General features: G+C 35.4%; 2 protein-coding genes and 1 pseudogene across 2 annotated transcripts; 1 reads left to right on the top strand and 2 right to left on the bottom strand.

The window, feature by feature from the left end:
- Nucleotides 1-2,413: 2,413 nt before the first annotated feature.
- On the top strand, nucleotides 2,414-4,551 carry LOC114737063 (feruloyl CoA ortho-hydroxylase 1-like; annotated as a pseudogene).
- A 3,282-nt stretch (nucleotides 4,552-7,833) lies between these two features.
- LOC114737078 (ankyrin repeat-containing protein BDA1-like) lies at nucleotides 7,834-10,026 on the bottom strand. Its single transcript, XM_028924974.1, has 3 exons — nucleotides 9,427-10,026; nucleotides 8,501-8,922; nucleotides 7,834-8,008 (listed from the first exon to the last, which is right to left on the bottom strand). Exons 1-3 carry the CDS (start codon nucleotides 10,024-10,026, stop codon nucleotides 7,834-7,836), a joined length of 1,197 nt encoding a protein of 398 aa, XP_028780807.1.
- Nucleotides 10,027-16,731: 6,705 nt separating this feature from the next.
- LOC114737077 (uncharacterized) lies at nucleotides 16,732-17,300 on the bottom strand. The gene is made up of 2 exons (XM_028924973.1): nucleotides 17,048-17,300; nucleotides 16,732-17,006 (listed from the first exon to the last, which is right to left on the bottom strand). The coding sequence occupies exons 1-2, from the start codon at nucleotides 17,298-17,300 to the stop codon at nucleotides 16,732-16,734; spliced, it is 528 nt and encodes a 175-aa protein (XP_028780806.1).
- Between the last annotated feature and the right edge of the window lie 4,824 nt (nucleotides 17,301-22,124).

Raw genomic sequence — 22,124 nt, 5'->3', positions numbered from 1 at the left:
GAAATTGTTAAATATTCTAACACACTTCAGGTCATCGAGCATCTATTTACGAACAATCAACAATTTAAATGTTCAAACATTCAAAACCAAACATCTTTCAATATATAAGCAAGAAGCTTGAAATTGTTAAATATTCTAACCGAGAGAGACTACTTGTCTGCAGATTGAGGGCGTTAGTAGAGAGACCACCGGACCGTACCGAGATTGAAGGTATTGACAGCGTCCGAGCAGACAGCAACAGAGTGTGGAGCAGAGTCGGCCGGACCGTGCTAGAGATTGAAGGCGTTCAATGCGTCGGAGCAGATGGCGACGGAGGGCGGACCAGAGACCAACCGAGTGCGGACTAAAGACCGACAGAGTGCAGACCAGAGACCGACAGAGTGCAGACCAGAGACCGACAGAGTACGGACCACAGACCGACGGACCGCGCAGGAGATTGAAGGCATCGGACCAGACAGTGACGGAGTGCGGAGCAGCGAGCAACAATGTACTGAGTAGACACTAACAGACCTCGCCGGAGATTCAAGCTATCGGAGCACACAAGGATGGAGCACGAACGAGACGGCGGTGGAGTGTGAGCAGGTGCCGGATTTCATGAACATAACAACCAAAAGGAGTTTTTTTCTCAATCGTGTGCTTCAGTTTCTTTCTTTAATCAAAAGGGCAAGAAAGTAATTACATGTTTCAAATTTTTTGCTATAAAGTCCCTTGGGACCTCATATACATTTTATGATTTCATGGGACCTTCCGGTAGTAAATTCTCTTCTGTGGGACTCTACAGTAATTTTCTCAAAGAGAAAAGTTCGAAATCTCAGAGCCTGCAGCGTACTCAAACATGCCAAGGACGTTGGCTAAGAGAGGTAGATAAATCAAGCGAATGTGATTAATGGTAGTTGAACGAGTCCATTTCTAAAACGTTGGAATTAAAAAAAACTAAATTAAAATGCTTTAATACTCAGAAATTAAAAAGTCCTGAGTTTGACACTGTTGAAAAGAAAGGCTCTTTTAAGCAAAAATATTTTGTATTTTCCACAACAAAAGGGGGAGAAAAAAACCAACCTCACATTAAGGCTTTTGTTTCGGAGCGGAATGTCTCCATTGCATGTTGTCTCCACTTTGTCTCCATTTGAATAAAATGACGCCGTTTTGCAACATTTTAGCAATCCAACATCTTTTATGCATGCGGTGATGCCGTTTTGTAGTAGACAGGTCTGATGTTATATATTTAAAAAAAAGAAAGAAATTCACTGCCGTCAACCACGTGGTCCTCCTCGTCCTCACCTAGATCTCATCATCATTTGGAGAGGTGAGATTCCACTCACGATACTCACTCCCAGCCCGTGAACCCCAACAAGGAAGTTGGGTTTTTTTCTCACCTTCCCTTGTTTTCACTCTTTCGTTGTCATATCCCTTCTCTGCTTAATCCTCATATAACAAAATCACTTCCCCAGGTTCAAGTGCGTTATTTCATGGCTTCAACCTTCAGGGTAGGAATCAGACCTTTTTGCAACAAAACGGGATCACTGAAAGAATAAAATATCTTGGATTGGTAGGAGGGTACAAAACAGCGTCGTTTCATTTAAATGGAGAGGAAATGGAGACAATGTGCAATGGAAACATTCCTCGCCGATGATTCCGTGATGGACTCACACGTCATTTTGGCGGCGCATGCTTTACCCTTATTGGGTATGAGGATGAATGATAAACATTTTTTATATATATTTTATATCGAGTTAATCTAAATTTAAAATGATAATTTGGAAGTTAAATAGATTTTTATGCATAAATTACTTACTCTTAAAAATTTTCATAAAAATTTAAATTTTAGAATAAAGATATAAATATTTTGTTGTTCCTATTTCTTGGCTTGGAATTAATATTCTTTATTTATTTAAAATTAATTATTAAACTTTCAGAGAGTTAATCTTTGGAGAGTCTAATTTAAGATATGCAGTTGATGATATTTGGAAACAATTTTGGATTATCATATTTTTCTAATTCTACAAATAGAGCTTGATTGTTAATTTCTATTTTTGCAAATTCTTATCTTACGGTAGAAGTGAAGTTACAAAATTTTGATAAAAGTTCATTTATTTAAAACAAATTCTTATCTTACGATAGCTTTGTGACATACATATTTTCAAAACAAATTTTAGAGACTTAATTACAAATCAAGAAAGCTTAGGGTCACAAGTTTAATTTTGCCCTGAATTGTTTCAACGAAAATTTCAACGGTAAGCGTCGAATACAGTAAGCTGTAGCAGGAAGCGGAAAGTGGTAAAACCTCAGTGCATCTTTGTTTCATCCATCTGCGATAATGGTTTTCCCTTTTATCTGATCTTTTATTTTTGCTTCTGTTCTTCTTATACCAGCTGTTGTTATTTCTTCAAATTCTAGAATCAAACTTCCAACCATGTCCATCCCCTCCGATCTAATCGATTTCGTTGTGAGCCGAGGCCATGGAGTAAAGGGTCTTTCTGATCTGGGCATACGAGCTGTTCCCGATCAATATATCCAACCCCTCGACCAGAGGTTTGACAATCGCAAAGTGGTCTCCCAGGAATCCATACCCGTCATCGATGTCACGAACTGGGATGACCCAGATGTCGCAGAATCAATTTCCAATGCTGCAATCAAGTGGGGGTTCTTTCAAATCGTTAATCATGGTATACCGATGAAGGTTATTGAGGACCTGAAGGCTTCGGTTCATAGGTTCTTTGAATTGCCGGCAGAAGAGAAGAAGCATATCAAAGAGAGCTCTCCCAGTGAAGTTGTGCGATTAGCTACCAGTTTTAGTCCTCATGCTGAGTCAGTATTGGAATGGAAAGATTATCTGCAACTTGTGTATGCGTCGGAGGAGAAAATTCAGGCACACTGGCCTGCCATATGCAAGTAAGAGACAGTTCTTGTAATCTATATTCTTTGAAGCATCAGATACATGTTGAATCCTGAATATGCTTGTAATACCATGTGAGAAAGTTAGACATTCTTAGAGCTATGAAATAGAAATGAGACAAAAAGCTCATTTTTTGAATTTGGAATTTATCTTCATCATAATTTGGGTGAATGTGGCATGTGGGAATTTAATTTGGTTGAACCTTTGTGTTAAATATATTGTGGCTGTTTAAATTACTGGTGAATACAATGCTGCATAGTGTGCGGTTTTCATGGTTCTTATTCTCTGGTTTATTTGGGGCGTGGCTTGAGTTAGGAAGGTATTTTGAGTCCAACGAATGCTCAAATTCTTTAGCCAAAAATGTCCTGTTTCGCCGTTGGTATCAGATTCACCTGCTGCTCAAGAATGGGACGGTATTTCTAGGAGTCCAACATGGCCATAGAGGAACTTACTCTTATGTTTTGACTTGTTTTTGCGCAGGATAATGTTTTTGCTATAACAAGGAATAAAGTAAATAATGAAGATTTAATATTTCATTTCATCAAAAGGAATCATTTGATGCATCCTAGTCTTCTTAGACCTAGCTGACAGTGAGAAAATATTAGTTGAACTTATTGCTGAAAATAATTTTGAACACAGAAAATAAACGCATTATTCTTCATGCCAGAAGTCAGTCTTGTACATGAATTCACATTTGAACCCACTGATTTTCTGAAAAAGTGGCTAGGAACTTAGGAAGCGTCAATGGTTGCAAAAAATGGCACGGATATTGCAACATGACAAAATATGAAATGTACATATGTAATTTAGTGTCATATTGCGTAAGTGGGCACAAACTTTTGAACTGTTGTACTGCAGTGGTGTAAACATAGAATGCATTGAATGCATTTTGTTTTTTAAGGTCATATATCCATAAGGATCCCAAATGTAGCTTGCTGTGTTTATACATGGCTCAATAGCTATTGGATAATGCTATAATTGCATAGGTTTGCTTACCAAGAAATGATAACTAGTGTCTAAATCAACCTAAATTGATTATCATTCTTGCAGAGAACAATCCCTGGAATATATGAAACATGCTGAAGTTCTCATCAGAAGGCTGTTAAAAGTGCTCCTTAAAGGCCTCAACGTGAAGGACATGGACAACGAAAGAGAACATGCCTTAATGGGGGCTATGATACTTGACTTCAATTACTATCCTCCTTGCCCTGATGCTGAGGCTGTAGTTGGTGTAGGTCGGCATTCTGATATATCATCGATCACCGTCCTACTCCAAGATGAGATAGGTGGGCTTTATGTAAAAGCCAGTGATGGTGATAACTGGATATTTGTACCTCCTGTTGATGGTGCATTGGTAATCAACGTTGGAGATGTGCTGCAAATAATGAGCAATGAGAGGTACAAAAGCATTGAGCACCAAGCTGTTGCAAACAGAGCCAAAACCAGGATCTCAATCCCGATTTTTGTGAACCCAGCGCCCGATGCCGTTATTGGTCCTTTACCTGTTTACCAGAAGTTCTGGAGAAGGGAGAAGAGCCAAAGTATAAGCAAGTTGTGTACTCAGACTACTTCAAGTATTTCTTCAGTAAGCCTCATGATGGGAAGAAAACTATTGAGTTTGCCAGGATATAATCCGTGTGCCTCTTGGTATCATCCTAAAACTGTGCTTCGAATTCTTTTAAATTAGGATCCTCTGGGGATTGAGGAGAGCTATTTTATGCCCGCTCACTGTATTTGTATTTGACAAGATATATAAACCCAAATATATATATATATATATATTTATATGTACAAAAGAGAAAAGTTGTACAAAGGAGATGCGAACCTCATATAGAATTTCAATGGAGTTTCTTTCTATCTAATTCTTGTGATGGGAAGGATATTATCTCAGCTTGTCTTGCCCGAACTGCTCTGTTGCATTGATTGAATTTGACGAGAGAAAATTTCATTTAAGGACCACTATAACAAATTAATATCAGTCAATCCTCAAAAGATTCTGAAATATCATTGCAGGATCAAGGGATCAAACTGAAATTAAATTTAAGAGTGAAATTACAATAATACCTCTCATTTTTATTTTTTTTTAAAAATAAATATTAATGGTTGTCAGAGTTTCGACCACGCCAGAGGTTGGACCTCCGGTGGCTGTTACTGTAGCTCTGATAGCCGAAAGTTTTTTTTGTTTTTAAAACAAGGTAGCCAAGGGAAGGTTTGAACTCATGACCCCTTGGTACACCAAAAGTGAGATAACCACTAAGCCAAGCAAGCCATTTAATCATGTAGTGCAAGTAAAAATATATATAACAAAACAAACGTAAGTGTCCAAATATAAGTGAACAAGTGAAATTCGATAATTCACAAGTGAAATTCAGTAATTTAAAACAAAAATTTGACAATTTATAAATAACAATGAAATTCACAATCCCAAATACAAGTGTTTAAGTGTAAATGACCAAGTGAAATTTAAAGATTTATAACAGAAATTTATGGATTTACAAGTAAAATTCGACAATTTACAAGTAAAATTTAGTATTTACAATGAAAATTTAATTTCAATTTGGTTCCTTGGTCTTGTAGTGACATTTCATAATCTTTTGGGGGTTGAATGATATTAATTGGCTACAGTGATCCTTAAATGAAATTTTCCTATTTGATAATGAGAAAAACTAGTTTCATATGAATTGTTTAGAGAAAATTTTGACAAGGGCTTTATAGTCTTTTGATAATAAAAATATATAGGTCTTTATTAAAAATTATGTCTAATTTTCGTAAACACACCAAACATATTTTAGAAAACCATTCCCACCTGATTTCCGCTTCCATTTCTGTTTTCAACTCTATTTTCATTGCATAAAAAGGCTCGAGAGATTCTTCCTGCTTGACCCAACTGGTTTTTGTTTATTCTGTCAAATCTGTACTTCTGAAAAATTACGCTCAAATATCAATTTTCCAATAAAAAATGTGGGACGACGAAGACTATAAACCAACTTCCATTTTAAACTCGATTTTTGAATAACAAGAAACCTGTAACAAATAACTTTTAAGATATGCATACAAGCTAAGTGGAATTAAAAACAAACAAATCAAATTGAGGAAAATAAAAAAGAAAAGCACATTTCAGTTCGTTTCTTATCACAGTTATAACTTTTTATTATGAATGTACCTACTTTCTAAACTGAAACTTTTCTGATAAAAGGGCTTAAGTAACTTTAGGCCTTTAGCATTGAGTTTCCTCCAGATCTGCCGTAGCTTTTCTTTGATCTTAGGTTCGTTGAACAGTAAGTAGAGGAGGAAGACAGTAGAAAGCCAGTAAATTGCAGCAGTAAAATATTTAGCATAGGAGGTTAAAGCCTCCAGTAACAAAGTGATTGTATGAGAGGACTAAAGCGAGCAATCGCAGAATCAAGAGGAACCCATGAGACCCACTTAAAGCTCGAAAGCAGAAGGAAGATTGATTGGGTGAAGATGATGGAGATAAACACCAAGAACAATAAAGCTAAATAAGGTGAACAGCTCTTGTCTGTACTGTCGGTGGGATATAACATATACTTTGGTGGAACATAGCTCCGAGACATGCAGCTCCAATCTATTTTCGCGCTTGTCTGAAACAGCGTTGATGGAGGATTTGTCAAACGTTGGTATGACAACGTTATAATTGACGTTGCCACTACCAATATTGTATTCTGAAACTCTGCTACTCTTTATTTTCAGGTGCTTCATCACAAGAATCACTACCATGTTCCACCTCCACGGTTATATTAGTTTCTTCCTTTGCCTCATCCTTCTCCTCTTCTTTCGCTCTGTCTACTCTTACCTGCCACCATATTGTATTCACTATACACATTAATTGTTTAATAACCACTGTTAGAAAAAAGAAGAAGTGATTTTCCTCGCATATCTCTGTATATTAAAGAAGTTGCTCCCTCCAGTGCTACATGGAGGAGGTAGATGGTGGGGTTGGTTTGGTTTAAACTGTAAGACCTCAGCCTCCCTTATTCGGTTATTTCCCATATTTATTACTTTTTACAAACTGCCCTATAATTAGATTCCTTTTATGATGCATCAGCTATGTTGATAATACGCAATGTACTCCAGTCTTTTAGTTGGGGAGTTTTGTAGTTCTTTTTACAAGGCATCACATTGATTATTTGTAAATCCAGCGTCAGTCAAAACAGGGGAGGAGGAAAAGAAATTCAACGGCTGCAGCACCCACACAGCGATCGGAAACTCACATGCACGTGCTGGAGACGAACAGAAAAAAATGATGCCGGAAAGGAAGATGGAGATGGATGCTCTTCATTTTTTCCCTGTTTCTTCCCAAAGCTTATTTGGTCGGTCTTCCTTTCCTTTAGATTCATTGAATGGAAAAGAAGAAATCTGATAGGATATATTTATTATTATTATTTTTAGCTCCCTCTTTGTCTCAACATGACCTTCTAAGGAAAAGATCTGATAGGATGTATTTATTTATTATTGAAATAAGGTACTAAAATATCTTAAAAGTTACACTTAGGAACATTCAATATCCAAAAATTTTTTTAGTTCTTATATGTCACAAAAAATTACTCCTCCGGTCCTTATTATAAGACCCAATTTGACCTTTTATTTGGTCCTAATTATAAGACCCAATCTATTTTCTCTTTTATATTTATGCATTTTTTCCCAAGATAATCCTTTTAATAATGATAGTTTTAACTAATATACTTAATTAGCAAGGATATTTTAGGAATGACAACACTTATTTATTATAAATAACCAACTTAACTTACTTCTTTAATCTCCTCAAATAAGTCAATTAGGTCTTATAATTAGGACCGGAGGAGTATTTTGGTAACAAAAATGTCCTATTTAACCATCCCAACATTGACGGTTGATATTGACCATATGGGGCTACATTATAGCCATATGTATTCAGGGTTTTCCAACTCAGCTTCACATCACCTCATTCTCTTCCTCTTCTTTCTCTCTCCTTGATTTTCTCTTTTTGCGGGGGTAAAAAACAAAGGTTCTTCCCCTGATCTCCTTCCATCTCTCGGTGGGCCACCCACAGCCATGGAGTGCTCAGAATGATCATCACCGGTAGAGCTTTGAGCAACAAAACCAGCATGGTGCCTTCATTTCAAGCATTCCTCAAACACCAAACGCCCTAGCTCAGATCAGGAAGGCGGTAGACGAGCAATCATTCAACTTAGATCCCCAACTCAAATAAGAAAAGCGGTGCCTTCCTTTCAAGCATTCCCCAAACAACAAACGTCCCAGTTCAGACAAGGGAAGGCAATCGACGAATAAGCATTCACGACTCAGATCCCCAACTCAGATAAAATTTCACAATTTAAAAAGAAATAAAATTATTCTGTTTACAAAGGAAGGAATGGAACCCAAGATATAAAAATGAGTAACGAGACTAGTTCCCACTAGACCACCATTCACTTTTATTGCATTTTTACCCCGAAATGATTAAAATATTATTGCGTAGATTTTAGGGTTTTTACAATTTTGAAGAAAGCAAAGGCTACAATCATTATAATTCCAAGGGGAAATACATAAGATATGAGATTATAGTTGACCGCCGTGAGCAAGGTACTATAACATAAGACAAAGTACAGCGTAAGCAGTTGCAAATGGATTGTTTCTCGGCCTCGGAAAGTGGAAACCACGATGATGATTGATGTCACGAAGATGATGGTGTTGAGAAGCAAGAACCAAAAAGCCAACAGGGCTGGACAGTCCTTGAGGTTGTCTGGAGATGTCCGACCAAATATCAGGCCAAGGCGAAGGCAGCCCCATTCTATTGCAGTGCCATCTTTGAAAACCAGTGATGGAGGATTTGCCATAGCTTGGTATGTCAATGTTATGATCAAGGTGGCCACTACTAGTATTGCATCCTCCTGCAGTTGAGATGGATTGCTCTGCTCTTCTTCAGATGCTTTACTGCCACTCCCCTCCCCCTCCCCCTTCATGTTTATACGACTTTCCTCTCTTATTTCATCTCCCTCCTCCTCATCTTCTTTCAGTATCTCTAGCACCTGCCACACTCACCTCCCAATCAACATACAGAAACAGTCCACATGAGGGGCAAGGGGTCTCTAATGCCCATTGAAATGCCCCAACCTTTTGCTTCTTTTTTTTTTTTTTTCCTCTTTTCTTTTTATCATCAGACTCTACATAAAATAAGTAACATTTGGATATTTTATGAGCAAAAAATAGTGAAGTTTTGAATTTTTTTATGATTTTTCCAAAAAATAAATAAATAATGCACTATTTTAGGGTATTTTTCTTTAAAAAATCCTATAAAATTCAAAACTTTGCCATTTTTTGCCCATAAGATATCAAAATATCATCATTTTAAGTAGAATCTAATGATAAAAAAAAAAAAGAGAGAGAAAAAGACATTTAGGAGGTTGGAACATTTCAAGGGGCATTAGAGAGTGTGGTACATTTCAAGGGGCATTGGAGAGTGGGGTATTAGAGGCCCTTTGCCCATGGACGAGATAAGCAAATTATACTTCACTCAACACACACAAACATACCTGCAACTCTTTCTTTGCGGCAGCAAGGTCATAGACGGTCTTGCCGTTGATGTCCCTGGCTTTTACCAGTTCCTGGAAATTTGGAAGCATTTTGATCCTCTCCGCTAGCACTTTCTTCACTGCTTCAAATTGATTGGCCTTCACCGCTAAATGAAGAACAGTCTCTCCTTTTGCTGTCACTTGTTCCAAGCACTCAGGACATGCGCTCATTAACTCTTCCATCACTCTCATTTTGCCTTTCCGTGATGCACAGTGCAGCGCAGTCCAGCCTTCGTCATCCTTCGCAAGGCATTGATTCACTCCATCATCGTCGTCAAGCTTTGCCTTCAAAAGTTCCCTCACTGTCTGAACGTGACCTTTCAAAGAAGCCAAGTGCAGTGGGATCATACCCTGCTGGTTAGGATCTGTGGCTAAGGAAGGCATTCGAATCACAATCTGCTTAACAAATTCTGCTTTTCCGTATAGCGCTGCGACATGAAGCGCTGAATCTACAAAATGACCCGAAGATGCTCTCTCCAGTATCTCAGGATCTCCTTCCAACAGGTTGAGCAGTCTGTTAACATCTCCATCTCTTGCGGCTTTCACCAACATCTGATCCATCACCTTTCAGCAGCTCTTGCGGCGTTACCGTGTTAATTATTTGTTCATTTTAGGATGAAGATATTAACTCATTGGCTTAACTTTTTATATTGATATATTTTATGTAACCATTGTCATCACGGTGTGAACTCACTGACCTGATAAATGATAAGAAACTAATTTGATTTAAAAAAGAAAATTGATTGAGCTTACATGGTGTGAGGTCATTGACTTGATTAATACTACCTCCGTTCTTTAATATAAATCCTCATATGGCTTCTATTTTGATCTTAAATATAAGATCTTAATCCACTTTTCTCTTATATTTATTCATTTTTTTTCTAAGATAATTTTTGTAATAATAATAGTTGTAGCTAATACACTAAATTAATAAAGATATTATAAGAAAGACATATCTATTTATTACAAATAACTAGTTTAACTAATTTTTTTTAATATACTCAAATTAGTCAACTAGCTCTTATATTAAGGACTGGAGGTAGTATTATATAAAAAATTTTAATAGAGATGGGCTCCATTAATTAATCTAAAGTGTGTATATCAACTTTACAAACCTGATCAAATTAATACTACTCTGGTCCTTAATATAGGACCTAATTATTGAGTTAATTTTGATCTTAAATATAATACCTATTTCTCATATTTATCATTTTTTTCTAAATTATTCCTATGAATCCCCTAAACTATAATCAAATAGAAGAGGGAGAGATGATATTAAGGAAGATAATTTGGTGTTTTAGGAAAAACATGTTATATTTCTTATAATTAGCTAACTAATTTAACTTCTTTAATCTAATCAAATTAGTTAAATAGGTCTTATATTAAGGACCAGAGGAGTATAACTATAGGTTTAGTGATACTATGATATATAAACCACGCAAGCAATAAAGTCTTGGTCAATAGATAACCATTTTAAACAAATGATTTGTGAATATATTAACAGCCAGAATAAGTGATTCAATTAAACAACGTCATGCAGACTAGACTCAAAAATAAAATAAATCGAAATAAGTTCCAACATTAGACTTCAAAAAATTTGCTAGGACAAATTAGGTTGGACTAAATCAAAACTCCACTCACGTATGTTTATGCATCCATCAAACATGCATGTGCCTGCATCATAAAATGACACAAATTTTCCAACTTAGCCTCATGAAATTTATTAGTCTTTTATAACTGGTAAAAAGACAAAGGAAAGCGTTTTGTTTTTGTCAATAACTCTATTAACAACTACCTTATCAGAATTAACAATTTCATGTCAGTAAATTCAGAACTAATGTTATAATATTTTCTAGTCATTTGTATAAGATAGGAACTCTCTGATTTGTGTCAAACCAATCTAGTCACTCTCATCACTTATGAATGATTAGTAAATGGCCAGGAAATACAAAGAAAGACATCACAGCATTCAATTACATCTTATTTTAACACATTTCTTTTTTGCATTCATTGGCTATGTCGCTGTGATCCTTCAGATTAAGGCAGTGCTTGATGTGATCTTTGATTAAGGCAGTCCCAGTCTATTCTAGTGCTGCCTTCTTTGAGAAAGGTTGATGGAGGACTTGCCCAAGCTTGGTATATAATCATCTTTTTTCAGATTCTTCAATCTCACTCCCCTGCCCTTCTACATTCATGCTTATTTCATCTCCCTTATTTTCTACCCTTAGAACCTCTACTGCCTGCCACACTCATATATTCCAATCACCATGCATGAATATATAAACATTCAAATATATTCATTAATTACATGCACATATATATTATGCTTCTCTTCACACACACACACACACACACACACATGTAAGAAATAAGGGGTTATGTAAAATCATGTAAATATTTGGCTGTTTTTGGTTTTGTATTAGGTGATAGTTTTAGTTATGGCTTGGGCCTGAAATTCTTGTTTTGGGCCTGTTAGCATATTGTCAGTCTATAAATAGGGCTTCTGGTGTACAGAATGGGTCGAGCCCATTATTGATATCTATAGTTTGAGTTTTCCAGTTTAATGAAATGGCCCCTTTCCAAACGCTGTGTTTTTGATATTGATCAGATGGCCTTCAATCTTCATGGCATCAAAGCCTAGGGTTTTCCTTGTTCTTGTTCAATCTTTTTGACCAGACGAAGAACTTCTGTGATCTGCAGCAAGAAGCATCATAGGAGAGGAGAAATCAACCGTAGAGAGTCTACCGTTTTCTCATCCATTGTTCTTGCACCTGTCAGACATGCTAGGGACCTCAATTGTGCATCATCTACTCACCGCAATGAAAAATTATAACTTGTGGAGCAGAGCAATGAGGATAGCACTGATGGGGAAAAACAAATTGGGGTTTGTCACTGGAATCTGTAAGAAGGAGGATCAAGATGCTTTGTTACAAGAGCAATGGGAACAATGCAATGCGATCGTTCTCTCATGGATCCTAAATTTGATATCTAAGGAGCTCGCTAATGGTGTAATTTTCTTTCAAAGTGCGCATGTTGTGTGGATCGACTTAAAGGAAAGATTTGACAAGAACAATGGGGCCAGAATTTTCTGTGTCTGCTTATTATTCGAAATTGAAAGAACTTTGGGAAGAGCAATCAGCACTGATGATCCTTCCATCTTGTACCTGTGCCACTTCTCGGACTTATGCAGAGGTTATACAAGAACAAAAGCTCTTACAATTCCTGATGGGATTAAACGAATCCTGCTTACAAGCCCAGAGTCAAATATTGTTGATGAATCCTCTGCCCTCAGTCAATGAGGCCTTCTTAATGATCATTCAAGATGAAGCTCAAAAATATATCACCGGTGCAGAAAAGAATTCGCTTGGTGAAAGAATCGCTATGGTGATAAGGGGTCATAGACGAGGCAGAGGCCGCGGATGTGGTAAGAATGGCTTGGAATGTTCCCATTGCCACAAAAAAAGGGCATAGCTGAGAGAATGTTATCAAATAATTGGATATCCAGTGAATTTCAAAGGCAACAGAGTGAAGTAGAATAAAGAGACAACTCAAGAAACTTTTGACACTAACCATGAATCTGAAATATTTGCAAATTCAACAAACACCATGGCGCCTAGCTTCACTCAGGAGCAATACCAAAAGATCTTGGAGCTGATATAGAAGGATACAAGAGTTACTACTCATGCATTAACTGGTACAAGTTTGACAATTCCTTCCACTTATAATGTTTCTTTCGTGACTTGGATTTTGGATTCTAGGGCAACGACACATATGATAAGAAATTTAAATTTGTTATTGGACTATAGAGTTTATGATAGGCCAATTCAAGCTATTAAAATACCTTATGGAAGTAGAGCTCCCATAACTCATATAGGTAGAGTTAAAATTTTAGAAGAGATTATCCTAGAAAATGTTTTATTTGACCCCCCGACTTAAATGCAATTTGATCTCAATATCCAGACTCACAAAAGAACATAACTGTATGGCTTCCTTCTTTCTTGATCTTTGTTTGGTGCATGCCCTTCAAGGTGGGAAGATGAAGCTGATTGGTAGAGTTGTGGACAGTTTATACATCTTAAGAATAGCAAGAGTTTTCATTCTGTTCATATTGCTGGCAACCTCTATAAACTTGAAAATTTTTTTGATATTGCTTTATGGCACAAAAGGTTGGGCCATGCCCCTCTCTTTATAATGCAGCATTTAGACTTTTTAATCAATGACAATATTCTTGCAAATAAAACGTGATGTTTGTGTTCAATCTAAACAGACCAAGTTTCCCTTCAATTCTAGCTGTATAAAGACAAAGAATTCTTTTGAACTTCTGCATATTGACATTTGGGGACCCTACAGGACCCCAACACATCAAGGTTTTAGATATTTCCTTACTATAGTTGATAATTTTTCAAGAGAAACTTGGGCTTTTATGATGAGGAATGAATTAGAAGCTATTACTCATATTAAAAACTTCATTTCTTACATTTTCACTTAATTTCATAAACACTTAAAAAGGATAAGAAGTGACAACGGAACTGAATTAAAAAACACAGAGTTAAAAGAATTTTTGCAGGAAAAAGGAATAATTCATGAGACCTCTTTTCCTTATACTCCTAAGGAAAATGGGGTAGTGGAAAAAAAAAAACACAGAACTATAATGCAGTTAACTAGGGGTCTAATGTTGCAGTCTAATATACCTACTGAATACTGGGGGGAATGTGTGAAAATGAAAATTTACTTAGTTAATAGAATTCCCTCTAAGGTAATAGGATACAAGACTCCTTATGAGAGGGTATACGGGCATAAATTTGATTTGAATAACCTAAGAGTTTTTGGATGTCTAGCTTATGCTACAGATCTTTAGAGTGTATGATAAATTTAAGCCTAAAGCAATTCCATGTGTTTTCTTAGGATACCCTGATAATCAGAAGGGTTTCATACTTCTTGACCTGAAAAACAAAGCTATAATGGTTAGTAGACATGTAAGCTTTTTTGAAGATAGGTTTCCTTATAAGGATTCTATGAGCATTGAGCCAGGGGGAGTAAGCCCTATGTTAAAGGAGATGTTCTGGTATAAATCAGACCAAAGTCATATCAGGACAGATCAAACAAATGCGAGAGATGTTCAGCCAGAACAAGAAAATGTTTAGAATGATACTCAACAGGTAAATGGAAATGGTAATGAAACTGAACTTAATCAACATAGACCAGTTAGGAAGAGAAGACCTTCCATATGGTCAAAGGATTATGTTTGTTCCTTACTTTCCTTTGAGATAGAAACAAGTCAAGGAAGTAAATGTTAATATCCCATTGCTAACTACATATCCTATTCAAATGTTTCCCCTGATTACATGAATTTTCTTTGCTCTATTGATTCTCATATTGAACCAACTAAATATGAAGAGGCTGTGACAGATAAAAGATGGGTAAATGCAATAAAAAAATGAAATGGAAGCCCTTGAAAGCAATAGAACATGGGACATTGTTCCTTTACCCAAAGGTAAGAGACCTATAGGATGTAAATGGGCCTACAAAATTAAGTATAATTCAGATGGGAGTATAGATAAATATAAGGCTAGGTTAGTAGCAAAAGGTTACAACCAAAAGCAAGGAATAGACTATCATGAGACTTTTTTCCTTGTTGTAAAAATGTTTACTGTACGTTTAGTGCTTAAATTTGCTGCTGTAAATAGATGGAATCTATACCGGATGGATGTGCATAATGCTTTTTTTAAAGGGAGACCTCAATGAGGAGGTCTACATGAAGATCCATCAAGGCTTTGAAAGCAAAGGGGAGAGTATGGTTTGTAGGTTAAAGAAATCACTTTATGGGTTGAAACAAGCTTCCAGACAATGGACCAAAAGCTTTCAAAGACCTTAACTAGTGGACGCTTTAGACAGAGTAAAAGTGACTATTCCTTGTTTGTGAAGCATTTGACAGATGGTGTGGTAATCATTTTGGTTTATGTTGATCATTTACTATTGGCAGGTAGTTCTGAAAATGGCATTAAATTCACAAAAACTTTTTTTGCATAATAACTTTAGAATCAAAGACATTGGTCACATGAAATACTTTCTTGGAATAGAGATATCTAAATCTGAAAAAGGGATAGTTCTATTTTAAAGGAAATATGTTTTGGATTTATTATCTCAAACAGGAATGAGTGGCTGTAAGCCATTGTCAATTCCCATGCCACAAAATTTAAAACTGATGCCTTATGAGGAAGGAAAGACAAAGAAGGAAGATCTTTTAAGCAAGCCTGATAGATATAGACAGTTGATTGGTAAGCTAATTTACCTAACAATGACTCGCCTTGATATATCTTTTTTTGTGCAAACTTTGAGTTAATTTATGCAAACTCCTACCAAGGCTCACATGGCAGTAGCTAAAGCAGTGGTGAGATACTTAAAGGGAGCTCCAGGATTAGGAATATTTTTAAGCTCAGAAGGGAAGCTGGAGATGGAATGTTTTTGTGACTTAGGTTGGGCATCTTGTGCAATTACCAGCCGTTCAGTTACAAGATATTTACTGAAACTTGGAGGTTCATTGGTCGTGTGGGAAACAAGGAAACAAAACACTATCTCAAAGTCATCTACAGAGGTGGAATATAGGGCGTTAAGTATGGCAACTTCAGAAATAGTATGGGCATTGGGGCTGCTAAAGGATTTGGATATTGAACATTCACAAGCTGTAAATGTCTTTTGTGATAGTCAGGCAGCTATTCACATTGCTGCCAACCCAGTTTACCATGAGCGGACAAAACATATTGAGGTGGACTGCCACTTCATTAGAGAAAAGTGGCAATCCAGACAAATTGATATGAAGCATATTAAGTCAAGCAATCAACAAGCTGATCTACTCACAAAGGCTATCTTAAGGAGAAACCCAGAGAAGGCTCTTGGGCAAGTTAGGGACAGTCAATCTGTTCGATCCCCAACTTGAGGGGGAGTGTAAGTAATGAGGTATTATGTAAAATCATGTGAACATTTGGCTGTTTCCAGTTTTGTATTAGGTGATAGTTTCAATTACAGCTTGAACTTGAAATTCTTGTTTTGGGCTGTTAGCATGTTGTCAGTCTATAAATAGGGCCTCTAGTGTACAGAATAGATCGAGCCCATTATTGATATCTGTAGTTTGAGTTTTCCAGTTTAATGACATGGCCGCTTTCTAAACGCTTTGTTTTTTATATTGATCAGATGGCCTTCGTTCTTCAATACACCTGCGAGTTGTTCTTTGCTATTGCTGCAAGCTGATAGGTTTCTTTTTTGGTCCTAGGCCTTCAACTGTGTTAGGAAATTTGGAAGCCTTTTAATCCTCTCCGCCGGCAATTTCACTGCTTCAAATCGATTAGCCTCTCCTTTTGTTGTCACTTGTTCTCGGCACTGAGGACATTTGCTGATTAACTCTTGCGCCATCACCCGGCTTTTGCCTTTCTGTGATGCACGGTGCAGCGCAGTCCAGTCTTCATCGTCTTTCAAAAGGCATTGATTCACCCCATCATCATCAAGCTTCGCCTTCAACAGGTCCCTAACGGTCTCAAGATGACCTTCTAAAGAAGCCAAGTGCAGTGGGATTTATTTATCATACCTTGCTGGTTTGTTTCTGTGGCTAATGAAGGCATTCGAGCCACAATGTGGTTCACAAAATCTGTTTTCCCTGATAGTGCTGCAACATGAAGAGGTGACTCTGCAAAATAAACTAAACATGTTTTCTCTAGTATTTGAAAATCCTCCTTCAATACGTTGTGCAGTTTGTTAACGTCTCCGTCTCTTGCAGCCTTTACTAATCTTTGCACTATACAAATATCATGTATACTTGTTGCATTGTTGATTAATCTCATATCTCCATTCCCCTTTATTTATTTTTGGGATAATTAATATGAAAATCTTTACAGTTTCAACTGTTTTTTAATTAGGTTCCTACATTTTTTTTTTCTTTTTATCAAGTCTTTATAATTTCACATATTTTTAATTAGGTCCTTATAATTTTTTTTATCAGGTTCTTATTGTTTTACTTTATTTTTAATTAGGTCCTTCTACTTCTTATTCTTGATTCTATAAATAATAATATTTCATAATAATACATTATTATAATAATCTTATGTTAATATTCTTTTAAATTTTTAGTTAAACATATATATTATTTATTTTTCAATTCCAGTTTTTATAATTATAAAATTCAAATTATAATAATAAAATTTCTGAGATTAGAATATAATTATAAATAATTTATAGTTAAGTTTAATTGATTAATTTGATTAATTATTAATTACTAAATGATTATATTAATTATTTTGTCCAATTATAAAATTATTAATTTTAAAGAATTAATTTAATAAATAATTTTTTTAAAACTATAAAGGACCTCATTAAAAAATAAGTAAAACTATAAGGATATGATTAAAAAAATGAAGGGGCCTAATTAAAAATACATGAAAGTGAAAGGATCTGATAAAAAAAAGAGAAAATGGCAAATAAAGACCCCTCAATATGTATAATTACGATTTGGGATTCTTAATTTGGAAAATGGCAAATAAAGACTCAGTCTCATATTGCAAATATAAAATCTTGGTGAAATGTCTGAAATGCCTCTCGGCCAAGTGACAAGTTGACTATAGGAAATAACAAGTTTACTTTAGCGAATGATAATTTTAGTAGACCAAATCACAACTTGATTGAGGGTATGCTAAATGACAAGTTGACTATGAAAAATGATAAGTTTACTTTAGCAAATGACAATTTCAGTAGATCAAATTACAACTTAACTGAGAGACATTTTAGATATTTTCCTAAGATTTCACATTCGCTATATGGGACCGGATCTTTGTTTGTCATTTTCCAAATTGAGGGTTCCAAATTGCAAGTTCACATATTGATGAGTCTTTATTTGCTCTTTTCTCAAAAAAAATTTATAGGGACCTGATTAAAAATCAGATAAAACTATAAGGACCCAGAGATTAATTATCCCTTTATTTTTTTCAACTTAATTTTTAAATTTTTTAATGGATATAATCCTTTTTTTAATATAAGTTGTACTTTGAAAATGTCTGAAAATAAGTTGACGATGTTGTAACTAGCGTGTTATTTATTTATTCATTTCAAGAATGCATTCATTTTTTGCTATACCAACTTTCCTTACAATTTGTCAATTAAAATTGGTCAACTTTTATTTTTAAATAGATTTTATTTAAAAAAAGAAGAAGACTTTGTTGGCTTGGCATGAAAATAATACATACATAAATGGTCGTTTAATATTAATATTATTATCAAATAATGTATATTATATATAGGAGGTCATATATCACTAAAAAAATGACTTTAAGTGACGACTCAAAATGTTGCTGCTGGAAGTTTTACTTTTAGCAGAGATCCTCAATGTTGCCATTTAAATGTGTGTTAGAAGTGATTTTGAAAAATCACTGTTGACAGTCAATTTTTGAAAATCAAACTCTCAGTAGCGACACCTAATGTCACTGCTCAATGGCACTTTCAGTGGCGACACAACCCACTTAAGGGTCCTTTCAGCAGTGACCTAATGTTGCGGCAATGTTCTTTTATCACTGCAAAAAGTTTATTTTAAATTTTAGCGATGACACGTGGCACAAGCGAAGTGGCGAGAGACGTGTGACACTTGCCAATTGGTGATGACATGGCGACCTTCAGCAGTAGTCCTATTTTTGTCCAACGAAACTTTCAACGGCGTCTTCTTTGTTGTTGCTGAAAATGACTTTCAGCTGCAACATATTAGTAGCCACTAAAAGGTCTTTCAGCAGCAGCGACAAGGTATTAGCAACAAAAAGTTGTCCACAAATGTGTCCCCGCACTCCCAAATCCCAATCAAGTATTTCACCCTTTTTTTGAGTAGAGTATTTCACCTCATTAATTGAATAATAATTAAATACTTAAAGCGTTGCTCCGTCACAATCATCTCTATATCCCACCTAGCAACATTTAGATAGTGTGAATTCACTGATTTTATTAATTCGATACTCCCTTCTTTAATTACACCGAGCGTCCAAGTTTTTTTAAATGAAAACTGAAATTCAATGTATCAAAACAGAGATTACAATAAAAGAGAACAAGACTACTCTTCTTCATCACCGTCCATTCCTATTCAAAAGGTGAAGAGTGATCAAGTAAACGAAAGTCAACTTTACGCCTAGAAAAAAATTTCGCAGAGGAAATGAATTCCTTGTTAGCATGGCAAAATATCACCTACCACCAGTCCTTCTTAGCTACTAACCTGATATTATCAGCTATAAAAGGATGTTCGCTATCACAACCTCTAAAAGCAAGGTTGACTGCTTCTATACAGTCTAAATATAAACACATTTTTCTAATCCCTTTAGTCCAACAGAAATTAAGTCCATGCAATAAGAAACCAATAAGCTCTGCAATAACTGGAGGAACATTTGTGAGCTTACAGCTGAAGCCATGCACAAGCCCATCTATTAATAATATTGACTCGAATCACTTCGCTGCATCCACTGTCTTCATTTCTCATAACAGACATATAAGCCTGTGAAAAACACAAGTTACTTGCTAGATCATCATGATCCAAACAAGCTCTAAAGAAACTATTTACATCACTCCTGCTGGGATTCTTTTTCATTGAAGAGCTTAGTGCACCTAGATTTCCAGATAACTTAGGAAATACTCTTCTGGTCCTATTTATAGGGTAGAGAGAGAAGACGTTTTTTTAATCCTATTTATAGGACACTGAGAGAAAATTTTGTATGGATGTATAATTTTACCCTTCATTTATTATTGTGTTGACTTTGTTTACATGAGATATAATGCATATTAAATAGAGATAAAGTTGAAAAGTTGTTGAATATTAAATGAGAGTTAATGAAATTTAAGGTTTTCTTTGATCTGTGTAAAATATGTTGGAAATAACTTATAAATAAGATCAAAGGAATATATCCCAAGAGGACCTGTCCAAGTCTTTTTAATAAGACTTCTTTTAAATGGTCTAGTATATTAAAATTATTACCGTATGTTTTACATAAATATCTTTGATTAACCCATATTAATTAATTTAGGCGGAAAGATATTAAAATAGTCCTATAACAGGACTACAGGTTGTTGAAAAAAAAATTATTAATCTGGATCCATTAATTAATTGAAGGTTTACATGGCGACGTTACATGCCAATCAAAGTTCTATGGCCCCTTTACTTAATAATGGCAATTGATCTGAGTTATATGTGTTAGATATTCTTTCTTGTTATAAATATAGGTCACGTCTAATTAATATTTTACTGCCCCAAGAAAAATGGTCAAGTTCATTAAAATGATCTGTAGATGTGAGGAGCTTTTTAAGTTTATCCAATTAATTTGCGTTATCAGAAGAGTGCTATCCTGTCGAGCGGTGAAGATTTCTTTTATTTGTAATTTTATCCACTGGCAACGAAGTCTTGGTCAACAAATAATTTATCTAAGTAGCGTTAGGATTTTTTTCCCCCTCTTTTACAGTGGATATTTGTATTTTATAATTTTTCATCACTCAAAATCACCAAAATAAAACAAGGCAAAGAAAAATGAAAGAATTCCCGATATTTTAGGATCTTAGCTTGTCCTTTGTGAGAGCATGAAAGATTTGTCTTTTTTATTATTATTATTATAAACAAAAGTTTATTGAATCATTCTTTTGTCATCCAGTGTAGAGCAAAACTCCGATACAGTTGTAATTTAAAATTTTTAGGACTTTAAAAAATAAATCAAAATTGCATAATCTTAGACTCTTTTTTAAATTATAAAAAATTTTAAGATTATACCATTTTATACCCGCAAGATATTAAAGTGTCACTTCTTTGATATAAAATTTAATTAATGATAAAAAAAAAGAAAAAAAAATATTTGAGACGTAAGCATTGCAATGGGTATTAAGAGAGGGTGGCATTAGAGCCGCTTTACCTATGAAAAAAGATAAAATAAACTGGGATAAGTAAACATTTCATTTCATTATTATATTCTAAAATAAATGCATTAATTGGATATAAATTATAATCGTTCAAGTTTCTGATGTGAACGCCTTATCATGCATCCTTTGACGCCACTTTTTTCTTTGTTTTCCCCTGATATGCCCTTTTCGAGAGAATAGAAGATTTGTTTTATTGAATCACTGTTTTCTCTTTCAATGCAGAGTCGTAGATACTCATATGCAAAAAGTGAATATCTATATCTATATCTATATATATAAATAGACACACACATACATACACAGAGCCCATGAAAACAACAAGCATACTGAATATATGGGTAAAGAGTTTCATTATGTTACATGCATCCTTTGACGCCATTTATTTTGGCTAATATACAAGCGAAACATGGTAAGTATGAGTGGTTCTGGATCATTTTTCATTCTTGTGAATAAGAAGAGGAAAATCACTAAAAATGCAAAGGGGATTGCAAAATATACGGCATAATAGTAGAAAGCCGTGAGCAAGCAACTATAACACAATGTCAGGAACAGCATGAGCAGTCGCACAGGAAGTCTAATGGGACCCCGCAAGGTGTTAACCACGCTGAAGATCGATTGGAAGAAGATCAAAGTGTTGAAGATCATGAACAATAAAGCCAAAATGGCTGGACACTCCTTGAGGCGCTTTATAAGGCCTTCTGATGATTTGTGTTTCTCGCCGCGGCGAAGGCAGCCCCAGT

This window comes from Neltuma alba, unplaced genomic scaffold (genome assembly GCF_004799145.2).
Source record: "Neltuma alba isolate B1F8T4 unplaced genomic scaffold, ASM479914v2 tig00013403_pilon, whole genome shotgun sequence".
NCBI lineage: Eukaryota > Viridiplantae > Streptophyta > Magnoliopsida > Fabales > Fabaceae > Neltuma > Neltuma alba.
This window is presented reverse-complemented; position numbering and strand designations above follow the sequence as displayed.